This window comes from Limulus polyphemus, unplaced genomic scaffold (assembly GCF_000517525.1).
Source record: "Limulus polyphemus unplaced genomic scaffold, Limulus_polyphemus-2.1.2 Scaffold1433, whole genome shotgun sequence".
Lineage (NCBI taxonomy): Eukaryota > Metazoa > Arthropoda > Merostomata > Xiphosura > Limulidae > Limulus > Limulus polyphemus.
In genome coordinates, this window is record NW_013667043.1 from 198,783 (window position 1) to 211,733 (window position 12,951).

Consider the following 12,951-nt stretch of genomic DNA (forward strand, 5'->3'; position numbering starts at 1 on the left):
CCACCCACCGCCAACTCTTGGGCTACTCTTTTACCAACAAATAGTGGGATTGACCGTCACATTATAACGCTCCCACAGCTTTTGGTGGGACGAGGATTCGAACCCGCGACCCTCAGTTTGCGAGTCGAGCGCAATAACCACCTGGCCATGCCGGGCCTGTTCACAGTTTATAGCTTCACCACCCATTTTTGTTTTTTATATGCTCCGAGATATCAAAAGATGTTCCTGATTATGACATTCACACTAAAAATAGTATGTAATTAAATATAAAGAGGAGATATGGGAAAACAAAGTAGTAACAACAAGACAGGTAGTGTTTCTAGAGTAGAACAAATAATTCATAGGAAAGATAGGACTTAGAACATCAAGAAATAAATATTTATCAAAAATACTTGTTTAATTAGTTAATTTAACAAATAAACAGTTTAAGATTTATTAATAAAGATGTTACTTATAAAAAAATTCAAGCTGTTTTTCTGTCAAATATTCAGAGATTTGTTTCTCAAGAAGATTTTCTGGAGAAATAGATTCAACTAATTGTACTATCAAAAATGCAAAATTTATAAAACTTGGTTAACTAGGTCCTTGCAAAACAGATGGATATAATCATAAAACTTCAACCTGCCTTTGGTACGTAGAAGAACATCAGCTAATGAGTCAGTATCAGAGTCTTTCTGGTTATCCTCAGAATCTGTCCTCCAAGATGTTCTTTGTGATGGCACAACAAAAGCTATTTCTGATGAGACATCTGACCAATACAGAACTTGGTGGTGTCCATTATATAAGCTACCACCATGATCAGTAGGAAGGTCATCTACACAAAAGTTGCTATGTTATAATATAACCTTTAAACATACTAGACTTCTACACTACAAAAACTCTAACACAATTATCCCAAATTTAAAGTTAAGATGATCAGATGTTATTATCTACCATATTAAAACATAATCTTGTTTTAAAACATTTTATGAGACGTATTCCTTTTAGTTACAATTGAGAAGAGAAAACAGAAAAAAAAAATATATATAATAAAGGTAAAACTTGCGAATAGTGCTTTTTACAGGTACTTATCACGGTATGTGCATACTGGCAGAGTTTAAATACCATTAAACAATACTGTTATCACTGGAAATTGTAGCTAAATTAACATCAATGAGATCATCATTCACTAATTTAAACCATTTGCTGAAATAAATTAGAAAACAATATATGAAAGAAAATCATAAAATAGCATTTATCTTTTCACAAGTGTTACATTTTATACACTTTAATAATGAGATAAAGTAAAAATAACCTATTGTAGTACCTGGAATGTCACTGCTAGGAAGAACCCTCCAAGCTGTTGAAACATGCCCAGTCCATCCAGCATGTTTCCTTACATCTACTGGCCAGCCTAAAGACCTCAAGAACTCCAGAAAGTGGGGATGAACATTTCTGTTGGAGAGCTGCAAAGAACAATGAACAGGAAAAATTTGAATTACCTACATAATAGCACCTTAATGAATGAAATATTTTCTCACATGAGGTATAACTTTTGTCAAATTCGTTGTTGTATGCATTCATTTATGAAAATAGGAATGTTTTACTTCTTCATTAATCAAACATAAATATGTTCCTTGAAACATGTTAATTTCTCAAACAGAACTGATATTCAACAAGTGACAAGAAGAAAAAATATCTACATATTCAAAGTGGTATTGCATTTCTTAAGTATAAATAATACATACAATTCAAAGATGTCATTTATCAAGTACAATCAGTTAATATGTGCACAAAACTAAAGACCTTTCTAAAGTTGAGCCAAAATCAAGAGTAACATATGACATTTTTTAAGTACAATCAGTAAATACATACACATCTAAGTACGAGTAACATTTCTGAGCTTGAGCCAAAACCTACAAAGTAACATATGACATTTTTTAAGTACAATCAGCAAATACATACACATCTAAACACGAGTAACATTTCTGAACTTGAGCCAAAACCTACAAAGTAACAGATGACACTTCTGAAGTACAAGTGGAACCACTAAGAAAATGACATGTAGATGTTTTGAGTAGAATCAATTATTCCTGTACATTCTGAGAGAGAACATTTCTCAAAGAGAACTAATAACTTTACATTCAAAGAGAGAGAGAGAAAACATTTTCTACAACAACCAGCAAATACATATTAAGAAAAAAAATACCACATTATCAAGAATGTCAGGTGCAGTAGTTTGACCACTCTTTACATAGAAAATGAAGACTGTATCACTGCTTCGGGTAGAAATGTTGTCCAATGCCTCAAGTTGAGAACCAAAGGATGAATGAGACTGGTCCAAGAGGATAAATGATGGAAATGACTGAGTTGCAGAGTCCTATAAAAATTATGGATTGTAATATCAACAAACAGGAAAATAATATATGACTAAGATCTATACTTTTATGGTCAACACAAAGCAAAAGTTTAATAAAATGTGTCTTTTATTTGTGAAATATACACAGTTTGAGAAAAAAGATCAAACTTTTAGCATTTATTTCATGTTGTTTGTCTCATGGTACTCTGATCATTACTGACCTTGAGTGCCTCTTGTGACAAAAACCCAAGGTGAGACAGAAGAAGTCTTGCAGTCTGGAAATCTTGGCATACACTAGAAACAGAAAAGAAACAAGAAACGTTTAAGATAATGATCTCCTTAAAAACAGTGATGTTGGTTACACAATGAAAAACATTCCATAAAAAAATATGATGGAGATTAGAATACTGATATAATATTCGGTTCCACAGAACTATCTTTTAAAGTGTATAATTAAAAGTAGTTAGTTGTTAACTGGTAAAATTAAATAGAAATGAATATTATTTCAAGTACAACGAAGGAACTTGTGCACATCTGAAGACAACAATTCTGAGGTTAAGCCAAAAGTTCAAGGAAATGGTAATAATGCATAATGATATCCAGTATGCTTAGCTGTACATATCGTATCTGGAGAAGACAGAATAATGTTTTGTTGAAACATGATGTATGTTCTCTAAATAAAATAGTTTTCATTATGCTTAAATGAAAACTTGCTATTATATTAGCATTACGTGTTTCTGTACACAAATGAATAAGTTTGTTATTTAAACTCTAAGACTGAAGAAATATGATCCCAGACTAAAAAAAATGAACCTCCAATTTTTAAGACAATTTGAGTACTCTCTCTTTACTTTCTAAATATATAGATAGTTTTCAGTCATGTGACCTACATCTGGATAACTCCATACTGGCCATCATGTTGTGTTTCAAGCTATCAATAACACAGGCCTGTGATGGTTTTATTGTCTTGAAATTTTTGCGTGTTCTACAGTAATTCCTGTACACTGAATCTGAAAATTATATAAATTTTTCTCCATCTTGTACAGATTTTTTTACAAAACGTTATATGTACTTTTACATAAGTGAATTGTTTTCATTGAAATCAGGTCACATTTTGTTATACTTAAATTGTTGACAACCACTGGCTATAGATTTCTCTAGACATGAGAGTCTTATTCATCATTCTAGAACCCATGAGAAACAAACTGATATTATATAAATGGTTAACAGGCTGCATGGAGTATCATTTCTGGATAGTATTTGTTTGTGCATGCACTCTGAGATTAGTTTTTTTCTTTTCAATATTATCTATTCATCGCTATAGCAACAAGAGGTTGTGTAAATGATCCAAACATATCCTGTTATATTTGTGGTAAATTTGTTGTAAAGAAAAAAACATAGTAGAATTCATAAAAAAATATTTTGGAATAAAACTTGGGGACCGAGACAAATCATGGACTCTGCACAAAGTTTGCACTATTTGTGTTGAAGAGTTGAAACAATGGACTAAAGGTAAGAAAAAGTCTTTGGCTTTTGGAATTTCAATGGTCTGGTGTGAGCTTTGAAGCCATGGAGATGACTGATATTATTGCTCATGTAATATGCAACACTACAACACTTGAAATAAAAAGTCAATTTCTTATCCGAACCTTCAATCTGCTACAAGACCTGTTGCTCATGGACCTGATGTACGTGTACCTACTCTACCGGAGACTTTTGATAAATTTTCATCTGATTCTGAATCTGATATCAATAAAAATGATAAAAGTGATTATTTTCAACCTGAAACATCTAGTAAACCACAATTTTTCACACAAGATGAACTTCATGATTTGGTGAGAGATTTGGGCCTTCCAAAGGATTCTTCAGAGATTTTGGGGTCCAGACTTTGGGCTAAGAACTTACTTTCTCCAGGGACATCATTTTACTGGTACAGAAATCGTGAGAAAGAGTTTACACCATACATTTTGCAAGAAGGTTCATTGGTTTATTGCAACAATATTGCTGAAAAGTTGCAGTTAATTGATGGAACTGACCCATACAAAATAACAACAAAAGACATATCGTACCCAGACATTGTCTGTTATCTTGTGCATACCCAGAGTGCTTACACATTGAATAACTTGAAAGCTAACAAATATCTTAAGACCTATAACCAGTTTGTGTGTAGATGGGTCAAGGATGTAGGTCACCATACTATTAACAATCACAGCATAATGAGAACACAGGTAATATTACATATGTGCAGTAGTTTAAGTCAACAGTTGTTACCTACTGTATAGAAATATAGACGAATTAAAATAACTTTAAGTAAATTTAAAATAATTTTAATATCTAGTGAATAATCTGTCCTAAAGGAAGATATCCGTTATAATTACACATAATATCTAATTACCATATGAATTATGTGACTTAAGATAAATGGTCAACATATATATATATATATATTTCATTTTACAGGTACAACATTCCCAGAGACTAAGTGCCACACCACTGAAGCCATGGAAGACATTCTGATTGTATGGCAGAGTTAGGTCATGTTGGAGAGTCATGTTTTCTATGCAAATGATTTAGTAAAACTCATAAACTGCAACACAAGAACTAGCTTACTGATTGCTCCTTACTGGACTAAAGAAAGTAAAGTATGAAGTGATAGTTGACATCAATTTCATGTCTACAAAATCAATGTGAAAAGATTTATATTCTGAGATAAATGCATCACAGACACCTAACAAGTAGTCATCATCACTGAAACTTCCATGTGTACTAGTTCTATCAGACAGTGAAGTAACTGAATTCTACCAGAAACTACATGTCTCAAACACTAAGCGTGTGTTGCTGTCATTAATACCTGATTTTGCACCTTCCTACATTCCACCATGTCTTGGAAACTCTTTTCCTATAGAAGCAGTTGAGTATTATTAAGTAATTTCATACAATTCCTTCAGTATTATTTGTGTTCAAGAGAGTTTAAGAAAGAAACCAAAGAAATTTAGGTTTCTGGGTGTGGTATATATACACACATGAAGAAATGGCGTAAGAAAAGACACCTGTATTGCAAAATTAGGTCGATAGCTAGATGAAGCATAGTCAGCTAGTAGTAAGTACTGAGAATCACAAATAAAAGAGTTATAAAAAAACAGAGCCAACACCTAGCATCTCTGTAAAGATGCTGAGAAAAATGCTAGTCATGAGTTTGACAGTGATAAGTTACTGACGCCAATCTAGTAGTACAGTAAAGGCTACTAAAAAGTTTATGATAGCATCTAAAATTGATGCTTTGATGTAGGATTCGTTACTACATAGTGTAGAAATAGTATAAGTAAGAAGGCAACCAAAGCACTCACCATCACAGCTACCAATTACTTGCGACTTTTGTGAGGTTGTACAGAGAAGTTTTATTACAACATGTCCATTCCTACTATGTTTCCTCACTTTTTGGTGCACCAATTCATACACTTTCAATTTTTAAAAAATATTTTTTCCACTTGTTCATGCACTTTTTTCATACAAGGTGACATGATCTTATGCATCAATCATTCATTTGTGTTGATATCCTTTATGTATATCATCAGTATGGGTGTGCACCATAACATTATGGTATTACCTAATGTATGTCAAATGTTTAGTATTGAAAAATACTAGCACTATCACGTTGTCCCTGTGCAATTGTTGTATTTGGTGCACTTATAACTATGGTAAGTCTGTTTGTTAAACAGCTAGATACATTCAACAACGTCAGTCAGTCAGTGAGACTGAGAAATTTGTGGTTTTGTGAGTTTTTTGTGGGTCTATCACTTGTAATTTTGTATGTGGTTTGTTTATCACCTAAGTGTGTCTCTAAAATACTTTTGAAGATTTATTATTTGGTTGTTAAAGGTGTATATGAGTAAATAGTTTGTACTGCATGTATTGTGTATCCACCCCATTCCTACTGTAAGCATTACCATACTTATGATAAAGGCCTAGTTGTATTTTCATATTTCTAGGTGACCACCACAAAAAAAATATAAGAAAATTGGATGACTGTAAACTATTATTCATAATTTGTTTGTTTTTTTCAAAAGAGCATACGAATTTTATTATAAAAAAACAGTTTCATACAGAAGTTAATTACCTGACAAAGAATTTGTGAAAAGAAACTTGTTCTCATTCCCAAAACATATTGTTCAAATTCTTAGAAACAACAATGGTAAAAAAGATGAAAGTGGGGGTAACTTTCACTAGAAAAACAAAACACGTAGAATAGAGATATTCTGTGTGTGTCAGTTACAGAAACAATGTGAACTGTGAGAGAGATTTGGCACTTTCAAGTAAATTTGATTCCTTCTTAACAGAATTTAAACATGTTGTGAAAGTTTTGTTTGCGAGTTTCCTGACACTAATTTTGCTGACTGTGTGTATCCATAGTTTTTTATAATCCTTACCTATGGCCTTCAGTTGATTTTCAATTAATATTTATCATCACTTTATCTTATCAAATACGGGTTCTCTTATTTACTTTCTATTTAAATACACCTTATCCATTTATCTTAACCTTAACTGCAATGAAAGGGTCCTCCACTACAATAATCAGTCATTCTTCAGACTTTTCTTTTCAGCTAAGAAAGTTTTTTTTCATTTGAAATCACAGAGTTTGTTTCTTTTGTTCTACTTATAAACAAATCACTATACTTGCCAATTGCAAGAATCATGTGTCTCTGTGCTTGGTTTATTCTTGGAATACTACAATGATGTGACTTTTGAGGGTTAAAAATGGAAATGGTATTTTCCTTTACATCACTCACAGAAGGAAAAACAAAAGTTACAAATGATGTTTTATCTTATGGGATTTAGAAAAGTTTAAGAAATGGGTAACAATGTATATGGATATCCTGTAAGAATTAAAAAAGTATCATAAAACACCCACACATGTAGCTTACAAAACAATTTTTTCATTATCACAATCTCAAATGTCAAATATTCTGGAAAACATCATAAATAAGTATATCAGACTAGTGTTAAAAAGGGAAGTAGAAAGGTATGAATATTATATCCTTTGATTAGAAAGCACTAATCATACTTTGTAAGAGCTATGTTCCACACCACCCCTGATTCTACAACTACTCTTATTCTCAATTGTTTTGAACCTGGTGACCATGATCATGCACAACTTCTCAGCTATAACCAGATTTATCAAGAATGGTGAAGTCAATCTTGTACAACATACAGTGACAACTTTTCCATAGATCATTCACTGTACAAAGACAAGACCAAGTTTAGACAAACGAAATGCATAGAAGTCCATGGGTGCACAATCAGTAAAATAAAGATGTGTTGGAGATAGGGACAGTAATGTTGGTAAAACCATTAACATTTTATAGTTGGTGGTAAATATCACATTTCTTCTCTGTTGTTCAAATACACCCCAGGCCCCATACAATGTTTTAGCAGACTTCCAAGTCTCGCATGCAGAGTACCTTTTCTCACCAGTGTCTATGGGAAGTAGCCTGCACATCAGGAATGTCGAGAACCAGCACGGGCCCCGTGGCAAACACCCTCGGCGGGCCCCCTTTCTCTCTCTCTTTTTTAACATTTTCAAGAATTTATTAAAAAGAAGCTCCTAAATTAGGACAGCAACGAGCTCATAAACCAGACAAAATCATAGCAGCAGCTGTTTTTACCTCACAGTATAAGCATAAAAATGTTAATAAAGTAACAAATACATATTAATTATTACTCAAATTATTATTTTAGTCGTTCTTAATGTATCAAGCAAAATAGCATTATTAGAATTCAAATTAGACAAAAATAATTTTTTAAAGAACTAGGTAAAATAGTTTTAGTATTCAGCAAAGTTTACATTTTCCTATACCAAAAATGTATTTCCAATAATACTTGCCCCTCTCACACTTTAGTTTTATCCCCACAAAATTTTCTCTTCTCTGCCCATCTAAGCATTAGTATAAATTATACCTTGTTTGCTCTGGTCTTTATACCCCACTATATCTCCTATAGAGGTTTTAATCTTGTGACTCTCTGCCCATCTAAGCATTAGTATAAATTATGCCTTGTTTGCTCCAGTCTTTATACCCCACGATATCTCCTATAGAGGTTTTAATCTTGTGACTCTCTCTACCTATGTCAAAGTGCCCTCTATACCAGATCTGTATATAAGCTCCCCATTATTACTTATTCACTTTTTTTGAGTCTGGAAAAATTATCACATCCGAACACTGGCCATTTTAATTGCCCTTGGCGATATTTGTCTCCTGACACTCTCCACCTACATCATTGCACTCTCTATCCTGGTACTACATAAAAGCATTTTATTTAGATGATGTTATCACTTTTTCGAGACTGACTCAATCCACAGTCTCAAACACCGGCTCTTAGTGGGGAGGAAGGGTGGGATAATGTGAGATGAGGTAAATATTATCAGAAATACATTTGCGGTGTAGGAAAATGTAAACGTCTGAAACACACTTACCCTCACTCACACTTTAGGCACAATCACACATTGACAAGGTGGAGGGGCAAGTGAGGGCAAGATCCAGATGGAAAGTATCCGTGTAGAAAAATTATGCAAATTGAGATATGGTATAGTACACTAGTGGAGTCCGCACTACTTCTGAAACAGGTATGCTCTTTGCCCGGATAATATCAAATCTAAAATGTGGGTGGTAAAGGCCAAACCATAACATCATGACAATAAACAAGCAAGGAGGGACATCTATTCCAAAAATGGTTCCTTCTGCAAAACCAGACTCATCTGGTCTGGAAATATTGTATGTGCTCACGAGAGTTATCCAGGCCCCAACCATGCAGACAAGAGTCCTATGAATTGTCATTGGAATTATAGGATTGTGGACCCAAAGCTAGATCAAAGGAGCAGTAGCTAGGGCATAAGGACTGCTGTTGATTTTGTTTTTCTTTGGTAATGTGGTATTATTGGAACCCAACCTGAAAATTACATATGGTTGCATGTGAGCCTCCAGAATTATGAAGACATGGTAAGCAACACCTAATTGAACAAGCCTTTCCCTCAACCCAAAGAAGCACAGAATGCAACAAACCAAACTCAGAATTAAGTGGCCATTCATGCCTCAATCAACCTGAAGAAAACAGACATCATCTGATCTGTGATTATGCACCTAAATTCTAACTCCCCAAACTGAGAGGCAAGGCAACACCTCCTGCCCCCGGAATTATGAGGAGGATGTGGAAAAGGACTTGGTGCTTTTCACACAGAATTACAAGGAGTCAAGGACCCTCTTCTATGATTATGCAAAAGTAATAGAATGACCAAAAAGAATGGCCACGTTCAATACAACCGGATAGCAAAGTCTCTGAACTGGAATTACGAGAAGGCTCCTGTGTATACTGGACTGGCTCCACACCCAACATTTAGGAAAACCATCCAGGGTTAAGGGTGGGAGAGTTTCCAGCTTCGCCCTCTTCACCTTGAGTGGAATAGTGTTCAAACATCACTCAGGAGAAATAGACCTCTGTCTATCATTCCAGCAACTAGAAATTGGAAGTTGTAAGGACTCCCATGTTCCACTATGGAAAAATGGAGGGAGAATTTGTGTTAAGGAGTCCTGAGATAGGATGCTCAGGAGATGGTGCAATAGGTGAACCATGTTTCCTATTTTAAAAAGCAAACCAACCCTGATTTATTCAATCCAGGAATCAGCAGGGATGGGCAAAATCCCTTTATGCTTTGCTAATGATAGTCCATGAGTGGCAGTACAGTATTGTATATTATGTATGGTGCTGAATAATTGTGTACCACCTGGAAAGTGCCAAGGTGGTCTTATGGAACACTCCATCTCAACATAGCTCACTGTTATCAGGAATTCTATTTATTACTTTACTGATAGCTAGTGTGGATTTAGAAAAAGCATACCCGACCAGGCAACATCTGCCACTGAGTGGGATCCAAATGAAAATGATGAGAGGATCCCTGAAAAGTAATAAAATAACACAGAAGAAATGAAGTCATTTACCTTTGTCACAATTGAGCTGGGGCATATAGAATAGCCATAGGGGGTAGCCTAAACCCATCTGAGGAGGAAAGGGCTAAATCATGTAAATAGTATGATATAAAGATGTTAGGTGTGGTCCACATACCATCCTGTACAACTTACACCAATGGTCAACATAACCAAGCTTCCAGGTATATCAAGATGTTGAACTTGATGAGATGAGACCTGAAGAAGACTCCATTCCTCCAATGAATGTTCAGAGCAAGCCTTACAAACCAACTGATGAATCCAACCAGTCAAAGTGACAGGGGATAAGTCACATGACACAATAGGATCCCAATGAATAAACAAATGCTTCAGTGCTCACCATACTACATCAGATAGCCCGAAACTGGCAGAAAAGATGATCTGGATCCAAGAGGTCATACAAATGTGAAATGGAGTACAGAAGAATAGGAGAGATAGCCTTATTTCCTTCTCTAACTGCTGAAGTTTTAGGTAGAGGAGACATGAACTGAATGACCAATCCACTTCTGAGAACTTGAATGACCCACTGATTTGTGGTAAATATCTCTCACACTGACACAAACCCTCTGAGATAAGACCTCACAGGACCTGACCCCATAAGGTAGTCACCAATACCAAAATCTGCACTCCATCTTTGGAAACGAACCCCCCCCCCCCACTCTGGTGAGGTCAAAATTGCCCTTGTGTTCCAATGGATCATGGAGCTGAAGCAGGGGGCCTAAAAACTGGAATGGGAGATGTAGTAAACCATGTTGTAGAAGGACTTTGGGGCAGTCATAAAGCCAGTGTAGAAAGTGAAGAATGTAGACAGGCAATATCTACTCTAAGATTCCATGGAATCTGGAATTCCCACAAAAATAAACTGTCTGAGAAAAGAAGCTTCTCTGAGCTCTCTAAGAGCCAATGTAAGAAGACGAACTTGATCCAATAAGGCATATCTCTCTAAAAGATCCCAGTAACAAACCAACCAAGATACCAAGAAGAGAGCAGAAGCCAATAGCCTTACCTGGAAGTCAATTAATAAATAAGATCCTCCTAAATTGGAGCAGAGGATCTATGATAGGCCTCATAAAACAGTTGCAAATATGATAAAAAATGCAAAACTGTTGTAAGTGACAGACAAATTTTAGGAAACTGAGATTGATTAAGATGAACAGTGGCATCTTGTCTAAAGCCCCAAGTAGGAAGTAGAGGGTCTGACAATACAAATAAGAGGTCTCCAAGCGATGGAAATCAAGGCATGCTGATCCAATAACTGAGGAGGACAAGGCATGGCAGCACCCTCCCTTAACTGATCTGTAAATCTCCTTGCATGGACAGCAATGTCTGGTAAAGGTGGAAAGACCTGGTAATCAGACAAATTAGTTTCTCCGAATAAAGGTGAGGATTTATAAATCACAGGAGAAATACTCAAAACATTAGAAACATGGCGTACTAGTTGTAAAAAGGTTGCAGGAGGCAGAATGTCCATTTGAGGCTCATCAGTAGCTGTCTAAGCAAACGGAAAGTCCTGGAAAAGTAGTTTCTAAATTCTCATTAGTCCTCCTTGATCTTATACAAACTTAGCCTCAGAGTGAACAGTGGAAAAGACATGAGACCGGATGTAAGATTCAACCTCTCTGTGTATAGGTAACTGTATGTCCTCTACAGAAGGTGTCCCCCCGATGCCCAGATAAGTTGTGAGATGGAAGAGGAGGGGCATCAGGCGGCTCCATGTCTGAGACGAGAACATATATTCATATTTGAAAAACATCTCAAAAAAAAGTTTTTCCCCATAAAATCAAGAAAATAAACAATAAACTTAAGACCCACGAATAAGATATAAAATAGTTCAAAAGAAAACATTGGAAATGTAGTAATGGTGCTGAAGAGCAACACACAGTAAAGATGTAACACAGTCTTCATAATTTTTGCCATAGAAAAAAATGAATAAGAAAGGATAATGGGGGAGCTGGTATAAGGATCAGATATACAGGGTGCATTGACATAGGTGGAGAGAGTCACAAGATTAAAATCACTAGAGGTGACATAGTGGGATATAAAGACTGAAGCAAGTGAAGTAGAATTCATATCAATGCTTAGATGAGCAAAGAAGAGAAGTGTGTTTTGGAAACTATTATGCTTTAACTGGCTTTCTAACTAAGCTATAAGTGCCTTAAAATAATTCACTTACTTAGTAGAGGTGACCTAGTGATAACAACAATGAACCTGTAGGCTGAATAATTCAAAAACTGACACTTGAGAAAGCTACTCTTACAAGTAAATCAATAAATTAAAATATTCTCTTCCTATGGCATAAACAATTTAATAGCAAATGTTAGAGAATTTTACTGACATTTTTTGAAAAAACAGGATGTGATAGGAGGGTATGGCATGTGGGTTATACCTCAGTAAAGTGAAGAGATTGGAATCTATACATTTATGTCTTAATAATATCTATACTTTAAGTTTGTAATTTAGACCAAACTCAGAAGACCATACAGGGATAAAAAGGAGAACTTAAAATGGGCAATTCATATTGAATAAGTGTCACGTCATACATTTAAGTGAAGATTGAAAATTTATTTAGGTATATCCTTCTGAAATTGAGAATGGTTGGTTGGTTGGTGTTTTATGGCG

General features: G+C 35.0%; 1 protein-coding gene across 2 annotated transcripts in view; it reads right to left on the bottom strand.

The window, feature by feature from the left end:
* The window catches only part of LOC106463538 (ral GTPase-activating protein subunit beta-like), an 87,733-nt gene that overhangs the window by 8,713 nt on the left and 66,069 nt on the right, over nucleotides 1–12,951 (bottom strand). The window contains exons 9-12 of one of the 2 annotated variants that reach the window (XM_022391077.1): nucleotides 2,560–2,632; nucleotides 2,192–2,359; nucleotides 1,307–1,445; nucleotides 626–814 (exon numbers count right to left, since the gene is read on the bottom strand). In XM_022391077.1, the coding sequence (XP_022246785.1) occupies nucleotides 626–814; nucleotides 1,307–1,445; nucleotides 2,192–2,359; nucleotides 2,560–2,632 (569 nt within the window). Of the gene's footprint in view, nucleotides 1–625; nucleotides 815–1,306; nucleotides 1,446–2,188; nucleotides 2,360–2,559; nucleotides 2,633–12,951 lie in introns of both variants that reach the window. The other variant, XM_013923583.2, reaches the window with a different exon arrangement.